This window comes from Erpetoichthys calabaricus, chromosome 1 (assembly GCF_900747795.2).
Source record: "Erpetoichthys calabaricus chromosome 1, fErpCal1.3, whole genome shotgun sequence".
In the NCBI taxonomy this organism is placed as follows: Eukaryota; Metazoa; Chordata; class Cladistia; order Polypteriformes; family Polypteridae; genus Erpetoichthys; species Erpetoichthys calabaricus.
In genome coordinates this window covers 146,084,094-146,109,292 of record NC_041394.2, presented here as the reverse complement: position 1 = coordinate 146,109,292, position 25,199 = coordinate 146,084,094, and the positions used below count along the sequence as shown (strand labels likewise).

At 38.5% G+C, this 25,199-nt stretch overlaps 1 protein-coding gene across 1 annotated transcript in view; it reads right to left on the bottom strand.

Moving 5' to 3' along the window:
* lemd3 (LEM domain containing 3) overlaps positions 1-25,199 on the bottom strand; it is a 50,563-nt gene that overhangs the window by 14,228 nt on the left and 11,136 nt on the right. The window contains exons 2-3 of the mRNA XM_028806991.2: positions 4,693-4,733; positions 4,309-4,378 (exon numbers count right to left, since the gene is read on the bottom strand). Of these exons, the coding sequence (XP_028662824.1) occupies positions 4,309-4,378; positions 4,693-4,733 (111 nt within the window). The remainder of the gene's footprint in view (positions 1-4,308; positions 4,379-4,692; positions 4,734-25,199) is intronic.

Sequence of the window (25,199 nt, the reverse complement as noted above, 5' to 3'; positions counted from 1 at the left end):
TGAAGGCTTCAGTTTCTAGCTCCGAGATTTGGTCTTTATTTAAATATCAGGCATACAACACTACTGGTGCTATATAACTGCTGCCAGAGATTATAACCACTCCAATATTTCTCAGTCTCACAAACTAATTGTTTTAGCCAGATTAACTACCAAAGGTGACTCTTGGAAATTTATCGTTTAGCAGTCAGAGTAAGGATTATTTGATCACAGGGTTTCTCAGGTACAGTATTTCCACAATCCCAATTAACTGTTAAGCCATGAAAAGCATTACAGAGGGTTCCATGGTAAATCACATATATAAAATGCCTATGCGTGCGTACGTACGTACGTAGTCTCCCTTTCATTGCTAGGTGATGATAACAATTTGTTTAAACGTGGGACTGTTTTGCGTTGCCAGATGATTAATATTTGTTTAGAAAATAATGTTAGCATTGTTGAGAACGTTTGGTTAATTTTGGTTTGGACTACGGAATCGTATCGTATTCTAATGGCCCTCCGGAATACCTGTACACGTCAAGAGTTTAGTGCCACATATTCCAGGTAAAGTACACCATTTCCTCACAATAGTGAACGAGTTATCCTAAACCTTAGACGATTATGCCTCGCAAAAGACCGCTAGATGAAGCGGTCTTCTCCCGTAAAGAAACGTCAACGAAATGAAAAAGACCGCACTCGGCGACCAAATGCAACACAGGAGGAAGCATCCCGTCAGTGCGAAAGACGAAACCAACAAGACCGAAATCACAGAGTAAATGCAACACAGGAGGAACCATCCCATCGGCAAGAAAGACGAAACCAACAAGACTGCAATCACAGAGCAAATGCAACACAGGAGGAAGCATCCCGTCGATGCGAAAGACGAAACCAACAAGACCGCAATCACAGAGCAACACTCACGCAATTACCTACACCTCAGCATCTTCATGCACCCACTGGAACATATGTTATTGAGGACAACATCGACCAACATTTTTGTGGAAATTTACAATTACGGTGCACATTCAGTAGTGCGAAACATTTACCTGCTGAACAACCACAAGATACACTGTTTAACATCTGTTGCCACAAAGGAAAAGTGAGTTTACCTCCAATACGGGTATCTGCTTTACTGAAGAACCTCATGACGGGACAACACGAACACTCAAAAAACTTCATGGACAACATAAGGTCATTTAACAGCGCAACAGCCTTTGCTTCAATCGGTGCTAAAATTGCTTCTCCTCTTGGATACGGGCCCTACTGCTTTCGTATTGATGGACAGATTTATCAAAGATCTGGGGCTCTACATCCTGAAAATGATGATCATCGTCGATTTGCTCAACTTTATATCCTTGATCTTGATGAGGCGTCTGCACAAAGAATGCAAATCAAAGAGAACTATAAATGCAACCCCAACCTCATGACCCTGCTGAGTTCATTCATGAGCGACAATAATCCTTTTGCTGAAGCATTTAAAATGCTTTATGAGGTGGAGCAGCAATGTCTCTCGGAAGCAGCATCACAGAATCTGCAAACACCAATAGTGTCATTGGCGATCATTCATGATAGAAACCAGGACCATATAATATAATAAAAGACCATAAAATATACATTTGCCTGCTTCAGCAGGCTTTTCAACTAGTATCCATTAATAAATTGGTACCACACTACCAACACATTGTATTATGACATTAATTTTCAATATATATTCATCACAGGTAACCAAGGTACAAAATGCTATGTGGTACAGTTTATAAGAGCTTCAACCTAGCACTTAAACCTGAGATGTGAACATAATTTTGTGCTATCCTTGTACCCAAAATAATGCCAGTGAAGACAAAAAATACAAAAAGGTGTTTTATTATAAAAACAACACAGGAAATGGAAGTTACGAAGAAGTAAAACAAGGTATCGATTCACAGAAAATAAACCCTACAGCCACACTGTAAACAGATTGTAGTCCTACAAGCATCGTCCTGGCAGGGTGTCTATAACACTTTCCCACCTAAAATAAAAAGCTTCCATTGCTAAACTTTCTACATCATCTTCACATCCTCTAATAATGTTTTCTTTTCCAACTGCTGTCTGGATCGCTATTTCTTTCCTATCTAATCTTAGTCCACCACCCTTGTGGCCAAAGGGAGCGTTAAAGTTCTGCCCATAGCTAGTTCTGGGACTACCCAGGAAATTATTTCTTGAGTTAAGGTTGAGCAGTGGATCAGTACTTCTAACAGCTATCAGAGGTTTCCGCAACTAGACCCAGGGACTCTGATAAAGCACCACACAATAACAAGTTTAATTTTTTTATTATTGTATTTGTATTATTGTACTGATTTTATTTGAAGCAAACGTTCCATACACTCAAGTCATACATAATAAACTAGAATTCAACTCCCCCCTGAGAGAAAGAGAGGAGAGCCAAAAGCATGAGCAAATCTTTAAAAACAACAAAAAAAGAGAATGTCTCCCCCTCCCCCCCCCCATATAAATGCTTATTCTAAAATTTGATTAATTAGATCTTGATATATTTTAAAAATGTTTTGAACAGATCCTCTAAGTAAGAATTTTTTTTTCCAATTTCAAATAGTATAGAATATCAGTTACCCACTGACTAACAACAGGTGGGCTGGGATTCTTCCAGCTGAACACAATATGTCTACATGCTAGTAGTGAGGTAAAGGCAATTACAATCAATATGTCCTTCTCCACTTTAAGCCCATCCGGGAGAACACCAAACGCAGCTGTTAATGAGTTAGGAGTGATTGTGAAACCAAGGCTGTCCAATAGGCATTCAAAATTTTTTGTCCAGAATGTTAATTTGGTGCATGCTCAAAACATCTGGCCCAGTGAGGCTGGAGCTAGATTGCAACGTTCACGGGTTGAATCTTGCCCTGGATACATTTTGGGCAATTTTAAACAAGATAAATGTTTAAACTACTGGACATGATAAAAGATTTTAAGTTGAAGGATTTAATGTTTTGTGCAAATGGAGTTAGAGTGTATTCTCTGCGTGGTTGCCTTCTACTCTTTTTCTGAAATGTTAAGAGAAAGATCTTTTCTCCATCATACCCTGGGATCTTTGAAAGGAAATGACTTTAAAATGTTTTTATATGTTATTGAGATGCTGTTTGAGTCTTCAAGACTAATCAGTACTACCTCTGGAATACAAATGGGTGGAAGGTAACGAAAATTGGGCAGGTTCCTTTTAGTAAAGTGGAAAATTGCATTGATGGGAAGATAATTTGAAGCACACACATATATACACACAGTTCTGCAAGTGTTTAAATCCTGGACATTTTTCAAACATTAAATACTGTGTAGGTTTGAGATGGCAGAAAATGGTGATTATCATGTAGAGGTGCAACCGGTAAAAGCTTCTATGTCTTAAAGTGCTTCCTGCATTGGTTCCATATTCTAAGTGAATTATGAACAACTGGATTATTAGTATATTGGCAATAACTTATTTACTGGGGCACAAAGCAGGGCATACAAAAGTACAGCAAGATTTTATTTCTACTGCAGACCAGGCTTGTGTATATTCATCAATTTGTGTCAATGTCCAGGTCGCTTGTATATTTGAAGCCCAGTAATAAATTTGAAAATTAGGTAATGTCGTGCCCATTTCTGCTTTAGGTTGTTGTAGAGTCGCCCTTATATGCATGGATGTTTCAAATTCAAATAAATGATGTTATAATTGAATCTAATTTTTTAAAGAATGATTTATTAATGTATATGGGGATGCCCTGAAATAGACAAAGAAGCTTAAGAAGGATGTTAATCTTGACAGTAGTGATTTTCCCTGCTAAAGTGAGATGGAGGGTAGACCATTTGTTCACATTTTAATTTTTTCCATGCAGATATTAAAACTTTGTTGAAATACATCTTTATATTTACTTGTGATGTTTACCCCTAGGTATTTGAACTGATCTGCTAACATAAATGGGAAGGTATCCAGTCTAATAGTCTGTGCTAGAGGGTTCACTGGAAAAAAGCACTTTTATTCAAATTATATTTGAGTCCAGATATCAAATCAACAAATCAAATCAAATTAATAATATATTGAACAATTATGCAAAACTTGGTTGACCTAAGTGAAAGCGTACTTGAGTTATTGTGTTTACATTCACACACAGACATAATTCCAGACTCAGGGAGGTCTAAAATGTCAAGATTCATCAAAATCTTGACATCGAATCTTTGGACAATTACAATACTTTCCCTATACTTTGGTTATGAGAAAGTAACTATACATACCTCTATAAGCTAAATACACACACACACACACACATTTAAAGAACTGCTGTGGGCTACAGGAAAATGCCAACTTACCTGCAATCTTTGCTAAATGGTCATGGAGGTGAAGCAAAATGTTTAATATTGCAGATTTTTCTTTATCCCCCTAAAAATATAAATAAAAACAAATAAAACTCTCTTAAGGCGTAAATGGATGGAAAATGGCAAGTGACGTTCCAGTACATAAAAATGTAAAAGTTTTATAAAAAATTCATAAAAAAACTGGATATGGCAAAGCAGGTAGCATAAACTGAAACTGCAGACTCAATGAAAAACATTTTTAAAAATATGAGACAGATGGAATGAGCAATTTTAATTTATCATCCTCTAGCAATACAACAAAGCAAAACAGCTTTATGACCTATAATGTACCATAAAATAAATAATAGTTTAAAAAATTCTAACAAAGTTGATACTTACATATGATCTGTCAAAATCACTTCCAAAAGGATGACTCTTAACTGGGAGAAAAGTGAAAACAAAATCAATGTTAAAAGTAGTCTACAATAATCTGAAGTTATACACTCTTTGTTAATACAGTAATATCACTCAAATATATATGTAATGCTTTTAAAAGATCTATTTATCCATTTATGGACAAATACTGTTTAATACAATTAAATGCTTGATACTGCCAGATCATATCTCAGCAGGATTAGGCAAAAGGAGGATTGAATTCTGAATAGGCTGCCAGTTTATTGTGGGTCACACTCTTGTACAAACCCACAGTGGGCTTGTATATCTGTGTAAAAAAAAAAAAAAAAAAAAATCACACACACACACACACAAGTAAAAGGATAATTTCTTAATGTCACGTGCCACAGAATCGCTGGTTCTCATTCACTTCATTGTTGTCTTAGTTGTATACTTCAAGTTATTGTCATAATTGTCATGCTGAAAGAAGCCTTAGTCCCAGTCTGAGTTTGCGTGCACTCTGGTGCAGGTTTTCTTTAAGGGCGTATCTGAATTAAGATACATTCATCCTGCCCTTAACTCACAAAGCTGTACCAAAGTCGGCAGAGTAAAAATTAACTGTTACTGAAAAGTTTAGCTGATAATTATTTAATACTCTGTAGCTGCAAAAGTGTAAAATATTGGTTTTACCTCAGTTTTCTTGTCAAGAGATTTGAGTTGTCTGTTTCTTGGTATGATGTATACTTCACAGACATTATTAATCTTCTTAATAATGAATATAACTACTAGGCATATTTGATGTATTTATTTATTACTTGGCTCGCTTTAATCCAAGGCAATATAGAACACTGAGATATAATTGGGTCCATTTCTATTGTTCTCTAATTGGAGCACAGGCAGGTGAAGTGCCTTATCATGGTCACACAATATCTGTAGCGGGATTGGAACTCACAACCTCAGGGTATGAAATCCAAAGTGTTAACTACTACACCACACTGTGTCTATGGATAACGACAATCTCAATTTAAGATGGTCTTTTTAAGAATACATGTGCAATAAGTTTTAGAGTGGATCCATTGTAACAACAAGGTCTAAAGAGCCCAAAAGCCTAATTATTTGGTTGAGATTAAAGTTGGACAAAATGATATAAAATTATGTTATTAATGAAAAATACCATTTTTAAAATTTTTAGATCGAGAAAATAGTCAACAGGTTAATCATATACAAAATAATCTTTAAGTGAAGCCCTATTGTACTGCATGTGTAGCCACGGTTGCACAGTATCCCAGTCATGGAAAAGGACCAAAAACACCAAATTTTAAAACAGTACGGTGCCAGCAGTTTGAGATTTTTGGTACCGGAAGTAAATGTCTGCATTTCTCTCAATAATATCAACTGTGGCACAGCAGTTAAGGCATTCTTTTCCCACATAGTATCCAATCACACATTTGAGACACCAACTTTGCAGCTTTTGTTGGATCAGCAGGAAAATATTTTTGTTTCTTATTTAATGTAGCTAACATGCCATATTTACAATGATACAAAGGAACATCTCGTTTATTATCATAAGTTACACTTTTTTATCTGCAGGCTAAACGTACACTAGAAACTTGAACATTACTGGCACCATCTATAATGTAAAAGTCGTATGATATACAGTCATCCCTCACCTATCGCGGGGGTTACGTTCCAGAGCCCCTGTGATAGGTGAAAATCCGCGAAGTAGCGACCTTATATTTATTTTTATTATTTATATATATTTTAAGGCTTTATAAACCTTTCCCACACTCTTATAAACCTTACCGCCTTATAACGTCCACTTTAACCAGGACACAAAACGAGTTAGAAGGACACTGCGGCCGTAGATCTTATATTCTTTTCCTCCTTTTTAAATAAAACATATCCAAACCTTTTATCTTTTCGGCAATCATTAGCATCTTCCGTTGGCGCTTGGGCACGGCCCCTGAAGCAGTAGCAGGAGCGGATCGTTTTGGAGCCATAACGAAGGGCTTGACTATGCACAAAGATAAACACAAAAGAGCACAAAAGTTAACTCTTTACACAGCGAAACACGCTGATGCTGAATGAGCGAGACGAGTCTTCCTGGTTAACGCAGCGGAATCGAATTCGGCGCACCGTCGCGGAGCCAATCAGCACACAGAAACTTAACTGCGTGCTCTGATTGGGTAGCTTCTCAGCCATCCGCCAATAGCATCTCTTGTATGAAATCAACTGGGCAAACCAACTGAGGAAGCATGTACCAGAAGTAAAAAGACCCATTGTCCACAGAAACCTGCGTTATATATTTAGATATGCTTACGTATAAAATCCGCGATAGTGTGAAGCCGCAAAAGTTGAAGCGCAATATAGCGAGGGATTACTGTACAGTGGCATGCAAAAGGTTGGGCACCATTGATTAAAATGTCAGTTACTGTGAATAGTTAAGTGAGCAGAAGATGAACGGAACAGCAAAAAGACAAAGATGACATTTCTTTAATATTTTTCTTTAATATAAAATTACATTTTATATTTCTATCATTCCAATGCACACTATACCAAAAACAATGAAAAGGGACTGAAGCAAAATTTTGGGCACCCGACATGGTCAGTACTTCGTAACACCCCCTCTGCCAAGTTTCACAGCTTGTAAATGCTTTTTGTACCCAGCTAAAAGTCTTTCAATTTTTACTTGGGGTGTTTTCACCAATTCCTCCTTGCAAAAGGCTTCAAATTGTGCAAGGTTCTTGGGCCATTGTGCATGCACTTCTCTTCTGAGATCTACCCACACATTTTCAATGATATTTAGGATGGGGGACTGTGAGGGCCATGGCAAAACCATCAGCTTGCATCTCTTGAGGTATTCCATTGTAGATTTTGAGGTGTGTTTCAGATCATTATCTTGTTGTAGGACCCATCCTCTTAACTTTTTTTAACAGATGGTGTGATGTTTACTTCCAGAGCTTGCTGGTATTTATTTGAATCTATTCTTCCCTCTATCAATGACATTTTCCCTGTGCCACTGGCTGCAACACAAGTCCAACAAAGCACGATCGATCCACCCCCATGCTTAATAATTGGAGAGGTGCTCTTTTTTACACATTGTGTTCAAAAAGCTCTATTTTGACTTCATTGTTCACATGACTTGTTTACAAAATGCATTAGACTTGTTTAGATGTTCATTTGCATTGAACATTTGCCAAGAAATTGCACTTCATTTGTTAGGAAAATGGAAAAGTTTTCTTCTGTTGACTCTACCATGAAGGATATAGTTGCTCAGGTGTCACTGCACAGTAGAACAGATGCACCACCACTCTGGGGGCTGCTAAATCTTCCTGAAGGTCTTTTCCATTCACACCAGGGTTTTATTTGCCTTTCTAGCAATCCAATAAGCAGTTCTTCCAGAAAATTTTTTCCTGGTCTTCCAAACCTCAATTTGGCCTCCAATGTTCCTGTTAACTGCCATTTCTTAATATTATGAACTGAAAAAACAGATACCTGAAAACGCTGTGCTATTTCCTTGTAGAATTCTTTTGCTTTTTAAGCATTGATTATATTTTTCAGGGTGCTTGGCAGCTGCTTAGAGGAGCCCATGGCTGCTGACTGTTGGGACAAGGTTAGAGGAATCTGAGAATTTATACAACTTTGCCATTTGCATCACCTGGGGTTTCTTAACAATGACTATGAATAAGCCATAGCCCTAATGAGCTAATTAAGATCCGAGACCTCAAATATCTTGGAGTGCCCAAACATTTGCATGGTGCTCCTATACTTTCACTGTACAAAACAAAAACAATACAATAATCTTGCATGAAATGCTGAAAAACAAGTGTCATGTTTAATTTTATACCCTTTGATAATCAGTTCATTTTCTGTTCAATTAACTATTCATAGTAAAAGACATTTTAAGAAAGGGTGCCCCCAAAAAAGGTTTCTATTTAATTGCTTGTAAATCTGTGCATTACTATTTAAAAACAAGTTAATGTACATAAGGCATCCAGTCTGGATGGAATTTCTGAGCATGCTTTAAAAACCTGTATTGACCAATTAGCTGACATCAACAGTGACATCTTTATTATTTCAGACACACAATCTGTGGTACCTGCCTGCTACTAAAGAACAATTATCCCTATGCCTATAAAAAGCAAAAATGGACTCTTTGAATAACTACAGACTGCTGGCACTCACTCCAATCATATTAAAGTGCTTATAAAGACTACAGCTGAAATACATTAAACAAAATTTTACATATAGTCACGTTCACTTCCGGATGCATATTGTCACAAACGGTCACCTGAGAATGCTATATGCCTTGCACTCCTCAATGCCACCCAGGCCCTGGAGAGTAAAAACGTATGCCAGTGCCCTATTTATTTACTATAGCTAAACAATTATACTGTGTCAAAGGTCATCATCAAACCTCTCAAAATAGAACAATGCACCTGGAACTATACTTTGGATTTCCTAAAGAAGAGACCTCAAAATGTATGGATTGGAAACATCTCATCCTCCATACTGATCCTCAACAATGGTACTTTAAAAGGTGAAGTAACAAAAATTTAAAAATGCTTGAAATTTTTTTGGTATTTGGTACACTTTTGTGTTGTATATTTGTCTAGCCTTGGATAATTAATATGACCTCAGTATAGTGCTGGGAGGTATGACCAAAATTCTATATCACGGTATTTTTCAAAATTATACTGGTTTCACGGTATTGGATGGTATTTTTTCCCATTCATGGATGTTAACCACATTTTCCACTGCAATTACTGGCTAAGAATAACCTATTCCACTGTCATGAGAACTGTACATTGTACAAAAAAACATTTTAATGTGCACACAAGTATTAATACAGATTTGCATGGCCCCATAAAGTGACAGTTTTCAAGGGGGGTGGCACTAATGAACAGAAGGAATCACATTGCATGACAGATGCTTCAAAATATAGAGCCTTTTTATTGAACAAAGTTTGCAAACAACTTATACTAAAATTTTGACAACATATTTTCAACCATCCAAAGAGGCATTTAGACTTAGTAAAATATCCAGAGGTGCTTGTCAAAAGTTGTATTGCACTGAACATGTCTTAGAAAAGGAATAAATGGTAAATATTTTTTGTAAACCAACTACACTTTCTGTTAATGTTAACAATCTCTGTCCACTGACATGTTAAAGTGACTTTTTAAACAACTTTACCATCATTAAACTGGACAATGTGTAAACTAATAAATAATAACAATAAAATAAATAATAGTGCAACTTCCAGTAATAATACTATTACTTCCAAGACTTCAAAGCCCAGGTGCATTACACAGTATTCACCAAATTAAAATAAAATAAAACAAGTGCAACTTGGTGATGACATCTTTACCAACTGAACCATCATTAAGGCAAACTGCATTAATATGGACCTTGCTTCAAGCTAAGCTATACACATAAATAATAAAACTGCAACTTGCATTTATAATGCTATTTGTGGTATAGCCCTATTGAAGAGTATTAGGGTCACGGTGAAGAAAAAAAAAATACAGACACAGTGAAGAAGAAAAAAAAAAAAAAAAAAAACAACTATATGTCGAGATTAAAGTTGACATTTCCACTTTATTCTCATAGTTTATTTTGTCATTAAAGTAGAATGTCATAAACTAAACTTCATCCTCAAATCAATGTTTAATTTACTAGATTTTCTCAAACCCCATCATAAGTTAATGTAGCACATTAAATGCTTCGTGTTAAGTGTTCCCCGACCCAATTGTTAATCACTAGGCGCTTCTTAAACTGACTTCCTCTGCACTAAGGGGAGGCGTCGGCAGCGATCGCCGCACAAAATACATTCACTTCATGATATTCCTGCTCTCTGAAAATGTAGAATGCTAAGATATATTTTCATGATGAAATGCATTAAAGCAGGTATTAAACATGCATGGTAGTGCTGCTCCCTCGCAGTAAGGGGTCCCCAGGTGTATGTTCAGTGTAGAGAACTTTATGGCAGGTGTGATGAGGCTCCAAAAAACTGGATGTATGAATGGGTATCGTACAGGTTTAACTTAAATATTGTGTAGATACTGGGTTTGTGATCTGGTGGTCGGAGACATGATCACAGAATTCAATGGATGTTCTTCTGAGCGGGCTTTTTTTATTGCATGTGTGCTGTCTCTGTCTGCCTTACCAAACCCGCAGTTCCTAGCTTTCCTTTTTCTTTCTCCACATAACCAATCACCACACGATAAACGTCTTTGTGAAATTAAACCTAGTTATAAACTGAGACCACGGAGTGTTCAGAACTTTAAAAAAATATTCGTTATACATGTTTAATTATGCCATCCATTCAGGGTTGCGCCCATCCCAGCAAGCATTGTGTGCGAGGCAGGAGCAAATCCTGAACGTGGCACCAGCACAATTAAGGGTGAATACAAGCAATATATACACTGGAAGGTCAATATAGCATAACAAAACCTGACATCCTATATGACTTTGAAAAAAACTGAAGCACGCGGAGTAAACCCACCAGAAAAACATGTAAATTCAAGGCAGGGAACACCTGGGACCCCCTTGCGGCAACGCAGCAGTGCACCCTCAACGCCACCGTGCCCTCACATGATTAATACATGCTTTAATGCATTTCATCATGGAAATGATATCAAGCATTTATCTTAGCATTCTAAAAGTTCAGGGAGCAGGAATATCATGAAATTAATGTATTCTGTGTGGTCATTGCCGCCTGCGCCTCTTAGGGCAAGAGGAAGTCAGTTTAAGAAGCACGTAGCGATTAACATGGCTCAGGGAACACTTAACACAAAGCATTTAATGTACTACATAACCTAAGACGGGGTTTGAGAAAATCTAGTAAATTAAATATTCATTTTAAGATGAAGTTTAGTTTACGATGTTCTACTTTAATGACAAATTACAAGAATAAAGTCAATATTTTGACTTTAATCTCGACAAACAGCGAGAATAAAGTGAAAATTTCGAGAATAAATTCAACATGCCGTCACACTATTACACAGTATTGAAAAAAAAAATAAAACAAGTATAACTTGGCTTGCAGTATTATCCAGTAGTATAGAAACAGTATTCACACATTTGAACATAATGGTCCACATCCGACCTTTTAAAACCGAAGTATCTACAGACAACAGGCACTGCTCCTTTTTTGGCAAAAGTTCTTCTGTGTCATCATGTTCAACTTTATCGTCTGCTACAGCTTCAGTTTCAGAATGTTCTCTGTCCATTTTCACCGTTCAATACCTCCACTAACGCATGTACTCCAATGCATTCATGTTTAGCAGTGCAGCAGTGAAAAAGGTCCCCCTTAAACAGTTTCCCGGTGCGCCATGTTCTGAATGTTGTTTAGGCTATTTAAACCGGTGTCGTGGTATAAGAAAAATCCATATCATAACAAAAATAAAAAACATTTTTTGGTATGAACCGGTATACCGCCCAGCACTGCCTCAGTAAATCCTAACTCTATTTGGTTTATCTAGTAAAAAAGTAAAATAGTTAAAAACTATTATTTGAAACTACATGCATGGCTTGGAAACAAAACCATGTCATTATTTAAAGGCTGTGAAAGAGTAGATGACCGTAACAATATGAGGATCAAAGCAGTTCAAACTGTCTTAATTTTTAATATAAAGCAGCATAGACAGTAAAAGGATAAAATGCAATGGGAGGTAGTACTGTGGCTGACCCACACGTACAAAGCAATACATTTAAAGATAATTTTAAGAATACTTAAGTATTCAAGGGATACTGAATTGGAAGAAACATAGATGTATCTCATATATATTTCTCTTCTGGTTCGTCCTGCTTCCACTTCAAAACCAGTCCCGCCCACACGCAGCCGACACGGCATTTCTCGATTCCTATTCATCCTCTTCCAAACCCTTCCACATGCTGCCTGCGGCACCTCTTCAAAACCGGTCCCGCCCACACGCAGCCGACACGGCATTTCTTGATTCCTTTTCGTTCTCTTCCAAACCCTTCCCCACGAAGCCTGTAGCCTCCCATACACCTTGCTATTTTCGATATACTGTGACAGTTGTTTCCTAAGCCTTTGTCATAAAATGAACGACAGTATCTTCTCCGGTCAACGGGTTTTTGTACAATGTCATCTATATTCCGGGATCCGCCAACTGCCTGTTCCTATCAGTGGGTTATTTCTTGACACAAACAGTTGACGAACGCAATGCACTCTCACTACGACATAGGGATTTTGTTGCATCACATTGGGACAGATTTGGAGACGTTCTTCCTGTTGTTCTTTCCAACGCAAATCGAGTTATCGCAACAAGTCAGGAGCACTATCAATACTTGGCAACATCTGGAGTTTATGGTGGTGAAGCTGAAATTCAAGCTTTTTCAGAGATTCTCCATGCTATCATTGTCATTTACTTCAAACATGACCCCAACATCCCGCCTTACATTTACAATTCTGGAAATACTCTCTTCATTTACCTTCTGTACTCGGGACAACTGGACAATAGCTACTATGAAGCCCTCCTACCGATTCAGCAGCATATAATGTCTGATAACACCAACACATCAGTCCTCAGTCATTCTTCTCTTCCACAAAACACTATAGTTTTGTCTACTGGTACAACCTTTCTCTGCAACATTTGTAGTAAACCTTTCAAAACAAAACCCAGCCTTGCCAAACACAAGAAAATTCACTGTAACGACAAATTGTTTCAGTGTCACACTTGCACAAAACGTTTCACAGCGCAGAACTATCTTCACAAACACACCAAAATTCCCTCTGCTGAAAAATTACCCTACTCCCACTCCAGTAACACATTCTTCCAGTGCAATTCCTGCAACAGAACCTCACTTGCTAAACACAAGAAAAGGCATTCTTCCCAACAACCATATGAGTGCCAGAAATGCAATAAGAAGTTCACTACACAGGATTGCCTGACTAAACACAACAAAACTCATTCACAAGTCTTGCAATGTGACATCTGCAAAGCAACATTTCCAAACCAACGCAGTCTCAGCAGACATACACACAGTCCTCTTCCCATTACCGCAGGTACTTCTTCACATCATTCCTGTCTTCCCGTCCAAGAGTACAACATTGGGACTCCAGACCAGCAGTGCAAACACTGTCATGCACTATACTGTCCTGCTGAGCGTAACACATCCAACAAGTACTCGAGGTGCTGCCACAAAGGTAAAGTAGCTTTACTACCTTTGTGGGAGCCACCTGTGTCTTTACAACAGCTTCTTACACAGCAAACATCAGAAGCTAAAAATTATCGTGAACACATTCGAGAATACAACTCTCCTCTAGTGTTTGCTTCCATGGGTGCACAGATGATTCAACCTCCTGGCCACGGACCATACTGTTTTAAAATACACGGGCAAATTGTTCACCAAATCTCTCCACTATACGCTAACACTTCTGCCTCTCCAGGATATGGACAGTTGTATGTTTTTGACACAGCGCAAGCAACTGAAGTATGCTTACAAAATAAAGCAAATTCTGCATGCAGTGAAAATTTACTTCTCCAGCTAGATTCCATGCTCAGAACCATCAATCCCTTCGTTAAATCACAAAAACACATGCATGAAATCGCTCAGTCCAATCCAACAGCATCTGTACGAATGGTTTTCAAGGAAAACCCTAGGCAGGATTTACGACGATACAATGCCTCGACATGTCACACCGATGTTGCAGCGATTTTCGCCTGAGAAGATGGCGAACCACCTGCCAAAAGGGACATTTGCATCTATCCCATACGCAACTCCTGTAAACAGATTTCCACACTCAATATGAATTGCGATCCTATGGTTTACCCACTTTTATTCCCTTACAGAGACATTGGCTGGCACAAAGATTTACAACATGTTCCCGATTAAAGAACCGCCAAGCGAATAAGGCTTACGTAATGCCAATTTTACATGTACAGATTAGCAATGAGGAATACATTTAGTATTTTGCACTCCAGCGGCAAACTATTCCAACAGTACGTCGTAGATGCATTTGTTAAAACAGGGGGCACGCGTCTCAACTATCTCAGATTACATCAACAAGATCTGCATGTGGAACAATACAAAGGACTATCACACGCACTGCAAGCAAACGCTGAAAATAACAACGTACGTGTAGGCAAAATGATCATATTACTGTCCACATTTCCAGGAAGTCCAAGATACATGCAACGAAACTATCAGGATTCCATGGCCATAGTACGTAAATTCGGAAAGCCGGATTTCACAACTGCGTCTTTCAAGAAGTATTTATTTCTTCTTGATTTCTGAATTCATTTCTCACCGTTTTCTGTTCCTATTCTTAGGCTAGTTTATTATAATTAGCTAAACAAATAGTTGACTTTTTTCAGTAAAAGCAGGCAAGAGCCATTTCAAAAAAACATAGTATTTGTAATCTTAAATCTGAACAATGACATGAGCTAAGAATAACCTAAAAATCCTCTACTGTAAACATAAGATGATTCACTACAAAAATCTCAAGTTTTTCTGCTTATTTCTGGATACAAAGAATATCAGTTAAGAGTGGACAGCAGACTGCATCCAAACAGATGCTGGAGTTTCTCACATTTCAGACTCCTCCTTAAATATTATCTGCATCACTGAAATTCTTATTTGTAACCTACACCTATACAAGTATTTCTTATTTCATGATTACAGAAACAAAAAGCAAAGATCATCCCGATAGATGTGGAAGCGGTGTTGCAGTCTTATGTCTTTCAGGCATCAAAAAGCTACAGAATCTATTAATAAAAACAAGAAACATAATATATGGTGTAAGATCTCATATGCTTGTCTTGCATGGGAATTGTAAGCAACATCTATATAGAGTATCTAGTTTGTAAGAATGTTTTGTTGTGTTAACACAGGTACATACAGCCACAAAAGAGCAAACTGATTCACACCAATGACTTCACAATGTGGTAACAGACCTATTGCTTAATACAGTTGGCACATCCTTCAGTTCAAACTATTCATTTAATAAACCACTATTGTAGTTGGCCATCATCACACTACATAATCTTTCTGTTCATTAGTAAACTCACTGTAGTGTACAACAAAGCTCATTCCTTTGGATCCCATGTTTATCATAGACACATCAATTGTATTTGCTTGTTTTGTTATCATTGTAATTAAGATAACATGTAACCTTGGTTATTTTGTGAACTTCCAAACAAATCACACTGGTTTAAAAAATGCAAATTTTGAAGCTTTGTTGAGATAATTTATTGCACCTTTTATATAAATATCTAGTTGTAATTTAAGTATTATAACTTAAATAACATTTTTTGTATGACGCTCTTCTATGAGTGCAGTGCTATGAACAATTCTCAGTTAAAATACAAGTATAACAATTACTAAATATAGTAGTAGTCCAAATAAGAATACAAATTTGTTAAAACACACGAAGAACAAGGTAGAAACAGAATTAGTAAGTAAAACTAGAACTGCATCTGGAAGGAGATCTTAGCTTAATGTTAAGACATAAAAGCTGTTCTCTAGGTCTTGCTTAAATTTTTATTTTACTTGTCCTAGTGACATTTATGATAACAGACTTGGCAAGCCAAGGCAGTCTTCCAAGTCTCACAAATGAATCATAATTACATTTTCGGCAATTCTAAGTGTTCCTAGGCCAGCTGAGACACTTCTGAAAGTTATGCTCACAGTTCTCAAGTGTGACCAAACTGTCAAAACTACGTCATTGGACACACAAGACATTTGCGATCAAGGAAGAAACAATTGATTTTTGTTACTGCACATGTGCCACAAAGGTGGAAAGATTGGGGTTATTTTTGACAGCGATCGTACTTCATACTTAGCACCCTTACAGTGGCTCTGAAGGACAAAACATAAAAACAAAATAAAGCTGACATAATGAAATTAAATGAAAAAATGAAAGCATGCAATCAACAATAAAAAGTGAGAGCATGAAATTAACAACCTCCAGGCGGTGCATTTTAAACTTTACACAATGTCTTAGCTGAGTGATGTGTATAGAAGAGCGAGATGTTGCAGAAAGCTCCCATCCTACAGGCTTTGGCATACTTAGTCATAGAGTTAGGGTGGGCGGCACAGAGTTATGACCACCCCTTGGAGGATATGAATATATACAAAACAGGTGTAAAGATCAGGGGCTCTGTACAATATAAACTTCTGAAGCAGCTCCCTTGTGATGGCACTGGTTTTAAGCAATTTCATTTAATGCACACGATTTTGCTGAGGAAGCGGCGAGTTAGACTGACAAATGAGTGTAGAGAATGTTACACCCTCATAATGGAGGAATATTTAGGACAAAAATAAATAAGCACAATAAAGTACAGTGAAATATGACAGTAAATACATAATAACATTAAATATAGGAGTCTGCATTTTCTCCCCATGTCTGCGGGGGTTTTCTCCCATAGTCCAAAGACATGCATTTAGGTGCATTAGCAGTACTAAACTGGCCCTAGTTTGTGGGTGTGATCAACCTGTCCAGGGTTTGTTCCCGGCCTTGCGCTCTAGGCTAGCTGGGATAGGTTCCAGCAGACCCTGGGACCCTGTTCGGGACTAAGTGGGTTTGAAAATGACTGACTAACTGACATTAAATAAGTATGAATAATTAAATATGTCACAAAACTGCTTATTTCTTTATGCATTTATTTCCTCATTTAATTCAGTGATACCGCGTGTAACATGTAATAACTGTCAATTTCACTCATCAAAATTCAGAGGGCGGATTCTAGCGATTAGTCTGCTTTTTCATTGGTGAACTGTCAATGGCACAAGTGCCTTTGGGCATCAAGTGCTACACTTTGAGAAAGCACTTCAGACAAAGACTGCCGACGATGAATTCTGAGTTTCTTGAATTAAAGTTACTGCTTCTCACAGTAAACTTTTTCGTGTCCTCCTATTTGATGCGCACAGTCACAACTTTGAGCATGAACACGAGGCACAGGCTTTCAAGTTGAACAGAGTAAATTTGTCCACTTTGGAGATGATTCGCCAATCAAAACACAAGCAGTACTGACTAGAGCCTGCCCTCTCAATTCTGAGGAGTAAAAGTGACAGTTATCATTTCAGGACTTAGCTCATAATGCACACCATGTCAAAGAAAAAAAAAATATATATATATAAAGGAATGAGACGGCACGGTGGTGCAGTGGTAGCGCTGCTGCCACGCAGTAAGGAGACCAGGGATCACATCCCGGGTTCTCCCTGTGTGGAGCTTGCATGTTCTCCCCAGTCCACACGGGTTTCCTCCCACAGTCCAAACACATGCAGGTTAGGTGAACTGGCAATCTTAAATTGGCCTTAATGTGTATTTGGGGTGTGGGTGTGTGTGTGACCTGCAATGGACTGGCACCCTGTCCAGGGTTTGTTCCTGCCTTGCACCCTATGCTAGCTGGGATAGGCTTCAGCAGACCCCTGTGACCCTCTTCAGGTAAGCAGGTTAGACAATGACTGACTGACAAAGGAATAACGAACAAAAGGCATATTTCATGACCTATTTAATTAATACTTGCATTTAATTTTATTATTTTAAATAAAATCTCATTTCAGAATAATTTTATGTGTCCATCTATCTATCCATTCATCCATCCATTTTCTAAACCCACTTTATCCTAAGCAGAGGCAGAGTCACTGGTAAGCTGGAGCCTATCCCAAGAAGAATAATGTCCTTTTCTTTTGCTTTGTCTGTGCCAATTAAATATGACATAAATCCCTTTAATTAGATAACAGTGTGTCAACTTTGCCAGTCAATACAACCCATGTAACTAACCATGTTGGGCACAGAAAAACTCAAGTAAAATTTTAAAAAGGCATCCATCTTGTAACAAAGTTATTAAAATTAGGGTGGTTTACAATGGCAACTGAACATCACAATGATGCCTTTTCACTGGATATGCTAAGTTTGCCAGCCAATTTGACCCATAATAATAAATAATAATAATAATTCATTACATTTATATAGCGCTTTTCTCAGTACTCAAAGCGCTATCCACACAGGGAGGAACCGGGAAGCGAACCCACAATCTTCCACAGTCTCCTTACTGCAAAGCAGCAGCACTACCACTGCACCACCTGTGAGGACCCATGAACTCAGGCTGGGCCAGGCAAATCTCAACTGCAAAATAAAAAGGAATCTGTTTTGTTACAAAATGCCCATTAAACATCAAAGTTAATCCGAGACATTAGAAATGGGAATATGCCAACTTTGCCAGTCAATTTAAGACTGGTACTCATATTGGTCGGTGCAAAACTCAACTGCAAATTAACAAAGGCATCTTCATTTTCTCAAAACTGTGACAACTAGGGTGCTCCAACGCCATTTAACCTTTTACGGTGCCCATTAAACATCACAGTTAATTTCCTTCATTGACAGTCAGTCTGACCCATGCAACCGCACTGGTACAGCAAAACACAACTATACTTTAACAAACTTATTCACAATTTCTGAAAATTAGGGTGGGTCAATGACATCTAACCCTTTCTAATGCCTGTGCAACGTTACAGTGACATCTGTTCATTAGATATTGTATTTAAGAGTATGAAAAATGTGTCAGTGCATTAGACCCATGTACCCAAAATTGGGTTGGGCAAAGCTCAACTGTAATTTAAGAATGGCATCATCAGTCTTTTCTCTTAGCCCAATGCCATCTAACCCTCTACAATGCCCATTAAACATCCCAGTTAATTCTATTCCCCAGATATGGGTATGTGCCAACTTTTTCTGTCAATGTGACCCATGTCCCCAAGTTAAGCAAAACTCAACTCATATATAACAAAGGCATCTGTCTTGTTACAAAGCCATGAAAATAAGGGCTGTCCAACATCCACTAACGCTTTACTGTACCCATTAAACACCAGAGTACTTTTTACCCATTAGATATGCCAAGATTGCCATTGAGCTGGGCAAAACTGAACTGCGATTTAACAAAGGCAACTGTCTTGTTGCAAAACTTTGAAAATGAAGTTGCTCCAACTTGATTTAACTCCTTTGAATCCAATCAGACCCAAAATGTTGAAAACGCAAACTCAAAAAAAAAAAAAGCTGCAGAATATTTTGACTGGCTCTTAACGCTAAATAAGTAAGTATTTTGCACAAGTTGTATGAATAAGAAACTGGCTGGAAGCAAATAATTTCAAGTGCAAGTGAAACGATCACATTCTATCCATATCTCCGTTGTTCTTCTTGACATGTGTTAAAGCACTGCTGTATTATCACCAAAGTGAACATTTTTTATATATAGCTTTTAGTTCAAATTGCAAGACTATTTTCAAGACTCATGCAAAGTGGTTTGAGTAGTGAGAAAAGCCCTATATGAATGTAAAAAATTATTATCAAAGTGCACTGATTCTCAGAATACAATCTTGATTTCATTATTTTACTCCAAGACAATAAATGAAAATAAACTGTTCAAACATGCCTGAACTACCAAAGTTGGTTTCTGTAAGCCACCCCCAAATCCAACAAAATGGAAAACTTTTGTAATTTTGGCATAAATCACAACAGAATAAGGATTCCCTACATGTTGCAATAAATTACTAGTAACTTAAAATATTTCTAACAAAGTATTTTGTTGGCATTTTAATAAAATCATCTCTCTCTCTGTCTCTACAGTATATATCTAACTACAGTGCATCCGGAAAGTATTCACAGTGCATCACTTTTTCCACATTTTATGTTACAGCCTTATTCCAAAATGGATTAAATTCATTTTTTTCCTCAGAATTCTACACACAACACCCCATAATGACAACGTGAAAAAAGTTTACTTGGTTTTTGCAAATTTATTAAAAATAAAAAAATTGAGAAAGCACTTGTATATAAGTATTCACAGCATTTGCCATGAAGCTCAAAATTGAGCTCAGGTGCATCCTGTTTCCCCTAATCATCCTTGAGATGTTTCTGCAGCTTAATTGGAGTCCACTTGTGGTAAATTCAGTTGATTGGACATGATTTGGAAAGGCACACACCTGTCTATATAAGGTTCCACAGTTGACAGTTCATGTCAGAGCACAAACCAAGCATGAAGTCAAAGGAATTGTCTGTAGACCTCCAAGACAGAATTGTCTCGAGGCACAAATCTGGGGAAGGTTACAGAAAAATTTCTGCTGCTTTGAAGGTCCCCGTGAGCACAGTGGCCTCCATCATCCGTAAGTGGAAGAAGTTCGAAACCAGCAGGACTCTTCCTAGAGCTAGCCGGCCATCTAAACTGAGCGATCGGGGGAGAAGGGCCTTAGTCAGGGAGGTGAACAAGAACCCGAGCTCCAGAGGTCGTGTGTGGAGAGAGGAGAACCTTCCAAAAAGACAACCATCTTTGCAGCAATCCACCAATCAGGCCTATATGGTAGAGTGGCCAGATGGAAGCCACTTCTTAGTAAAAGGCACATGGCAGCCCGCCTGGAGTTTGCCAAAAGGCACTTGAAGGACTCTCAGACCATGAGAAAGAAAATTCTCTGGTCTGATGAAACAAAGATTGAACTCTTTGGTGTGAATGCCAGGCGTCACGTTTGGAGGAAACCAGGCACCGCTCATCACCAGGCCAATACCATCCCTACAGTGAAGCATGGTGGTGGCAGCATCATGCTGTGAAGATGTTTTTCAGCGGCAGGGACTGGGAGACTAGTCAGGATAAAGGGAAAGATGACTACAGCAATGTACAGAGACATCCTGGATGAAAACCTGCTCCAGAGCGCTCTTGACCTCAGACTGGGGCGACGGTTCATCTTTCAGCAGGACAACGACCCTAAGCACACTGCCAAGATATCAAAGGAGTGGCTTCAGGACAACTCTGTGAATATCCTTGAGTGGCCCAGCCAGAGACCAGACTTGAATCCGATCGAACATCTCTGGAGAGATCTTAAAATGGCTGTGCACTGACGCTTCCCCTCCAACTTGATGGAGCTTGAAATGCGCTGCAAAGAGGAATGGGCGAAACTGGCCAAGGATAGGTGTGCCAAGCTTGTGGCATCATATTCAAAAAGACTTGAGGCTGTAATTGCTGCCAAAGGTGCATCGACAAAGTATTGAGCAAAGGTTGTGAATACTTGTGTACATGTGATTTCTCAGTTTTTTTATTTTTAATAAATTTGCAAAAACCTCAAGTAAACTTTTTTCACGTTGTCATTATGGGCTGTAACATAAAATGTGGAAAAAGTGATGCACTGTGAATACTTTCCAGATGCACTGTATATAAAATCCAATGTCTGTCTGTCTGCTTTTCATGAGAGAACTACTTAACGGATTTAGATTTATATAAGTGTTTTTCTATAATTTGCTTGAGCATTGTGATTGATTTTGCGGCTTCTCCCATCACACTAAGTATCACAGTTCGCTTGCAGCAACGATATATTCACGCTAATCTGAGACACATGCTGCGGGCCGAGGGGAAGGGGAAGCTTGACGTCAGGAGTGGAGAACTGGTTTACCTCTGGCCACATTTTGCAGCTAGCTACTTTCAACAAAAAAAGACAACAGTTGTATGTCTTTCATTTCCTAAGAGCATCTGAGCACTGGGGTGTTTTCTGAACAAAGATTTTCAGTGAAGCAGTATTTAGTTGTATGAAATTAAATCAAATGTGAAAAACTGGCTGTGAAAAAATGTGGGTACCCTTGTAATTTTGCTGATTTGAATGTATGTAACTGCTCAATACTGATTACTTGCAACACCAAATTGGTTGGATTAGCTCGTTAACCCTTGAACTTCATAGACAGGTGTGTCCAATCATGAGAAAAGGTATTTAAGGTGGTCTATTGCAAGTTGTGCTTCCCTTTGATTCTCCTCTGAAGAGTGACAGCATGGGATCCTCAAAGCAACTCTCAAAAGATCTGAAAACAAAGATTGTTCAGTATCATGGTTTAGGGGAAGGCTACAAAAAGCGATTTCAGAGGTTTAAACTGTCAGTTCCAACTGTAAGGAATGTAATCAGGAAATGGAAGGCCATAGGCACAGTTGCTGTTAAACCCAGGTCTGGCAGGCCAAGAAAAATGCAGAAGCAGCATATGCACAGGATTGTGAGAATGGTTACAGACAACCCACAGATCACCTCCAAAGATCTGCAAGAACATCTTGCTGCAAATGGTGTATCTGTACATCGTTCTATAATTCAGTGCAATTTGCACAAAGAACATCTGTATGGCAGGGTGATGAGAAAGAAGCCCTTTCTGCACTCACGTCACAAACAGTGTCGCTTGTTTTATGCAAATGCTCATTTAGACAAGCCAGATTCTTTTTGGAACAGAGTGCTTTGGACTGATGAGACAAAAATTGAGTTATTTGGTCATAAAAAAAAGCACTTTGCATGGTGGTAGAACACCACCACCACATTCCAAGGAAAACACCTGCTACCTACTGTCAAATTTGGTGGAGGTTCCATCAAGTTGTGGGGCTGTGTGGCTAGTTCAGGGACTGAGGCCCTTGTTAAAGTCGAGGGTCGGATGAATTCAACTCAATATCAATAAATTCTTCAGTATAATGTTCAAGCATCAGTCACAAAGTTGAAGTTGGGGTGCCAAAATTTATGCACATGTCAAATTTTGTTATGATGCATATTGCATATTTTCTGTTAATCCAATAGACGTAATGTCACTGCTGAAATACTACTGTTTCCATAAGGCATGTCATATATTAAAAGGAAGTTGCTACTTTGAAAGTTCAGCCAATGATGAACAAAAATCCAAAGAATTAAGAGGGGTTTCCAAACTTTTTATATGACTATAGTTATGAATGTGAATGATAGGTTACTTATGTTACAGCTGGGAAACTACTCGATTCTTTTTTTTTTTTTTTAAACAATGGTATCAAAATGTGAAATTTCACTGGTGTTTGTATCGAATACAAAAATTCTGGTATTGTCATATCCCTAGTCACTAGAGTTCATGGTATGTTGCATAATAGCAACATATATGGGTAAGATTATAAGATTTATTACTTTTTACATCTGCGGTGGGCTGGCGCCCTGCCCGGGGATTTATTCCTGCCTTGTTGGCTGGGACTGTGGTGGGTTGGCACCCTGCCTGGGATTGGTTCCTGCCTTGTGCCCTGTGTTGGCTGGGATTGGCTCCAGCAGACCCCCGTGACCCTGTGTTCGGATTCAGCGGGTTGGAAAATGGATGGATGGATGTTGGCTGGGATTGGCTCCATTAGACCCCTGTCAATGACTGACTGACTGACTTTTTACATAGTAGAGGGCTTCTTTAAATTTAACCATGCCACAGGGATGCACATACCAGTGGGTTTCTCTTTACCAGTCCCAAGCCCGGATAAATGGGGAGGGTTACGTCAGGAGGGCCATCCGGTGTAAAATTTTGCCAAATCAATATGCGGACAACAATACAAATTTCCATACCGGATCGGTTGAGCCCCGGGTTAACAACGACCGCCACCAGTACTGTTAACCAACAGGGTGCTGGCGGAAATTGGTCTACTGTTGGCTGAAGAAGAAGAAGAGGGGGGAGACGTGTCTGGAGGCAGGAGGAGAGGAGGAAGGAAAAGAGAGTGGAACTGAGGGTAGGAACTTTGAATGTTGGCAGTATGACTAGTAAAGGGAGAAAGTTAGCAGATTATTATGGAGAGAAGGAAGGTTGATATATTGTGCGTGCAAGAAACTAAATGGAAGGGGAGTAAGGCCAGGTGATTCAGAGGTGGATTCAAATTGTTCTATCATGGTGTGGATAGTAGGAGAAATGGGGTAGGGGTAAAGATTATGAAGCTGGAAATTGGAGGTGTGAGGATGAATGTTGTTAGTGCATATGCCCCACAAGTTGGGTGTGCAATAGATGAGAAAGAAGATTTTTGGAGTGAGTTGGACGAAGTGATTAACAGTGTACCCAACGAACAGAAAGTGGTGATTGGAGCAGATTTCAATGGACATGTTGGTGAAGGGAACGGAGGAGGCAAGGAGGTGATGGATAGGTATGGTGTCAAGGAAAGGAATGAAGAAGGTCAGATGATAGTGGATTTTGCCAAAAGGATGGACATGGCTGTGGTGAATACGTATTTTAACACTAGAATTACCAGAGCCAACGAAAAAACTCGTAATTCGGGCCCACTTTAAATCCCTTCGCACCTCTCCGTCAGCGTCTTTTGTCTTCTAAATGTGTCTATAAGCCCAAGCAGCAAGCAGCCTGCTATACCATCCCCCCACCAGCTCAGAACAGGCAAGAAGTTCTCCCAGTTCCTGCCTTGATTGATTATCTGGGAGTGAGCTACCCAGAATTGTAAGGGGAAATAATTTGATGTGTGTTTTGTGTCTACAACAAACCATGTAAGACATTGTTAAAACAGAAACGTTTTTCATGTTTAAGTAATAAATAACAAAATGTAGACATGACCTGTATAATATGTGAAGGCTGATGGCCAAATATCAAATAAACACTTTCACAAAAGGTGTAAGTACGATAAGACAGCTTCCGTGGTGCTGTGATTAGAACTGCCAATTTATAATCCAGAAGTCACGAGTTCGAAACCAGTTACCGGGCAAATTTACTATTTAGAGTCGTGAGCTGCACTTTTCGTTAATATTATACAATAAAA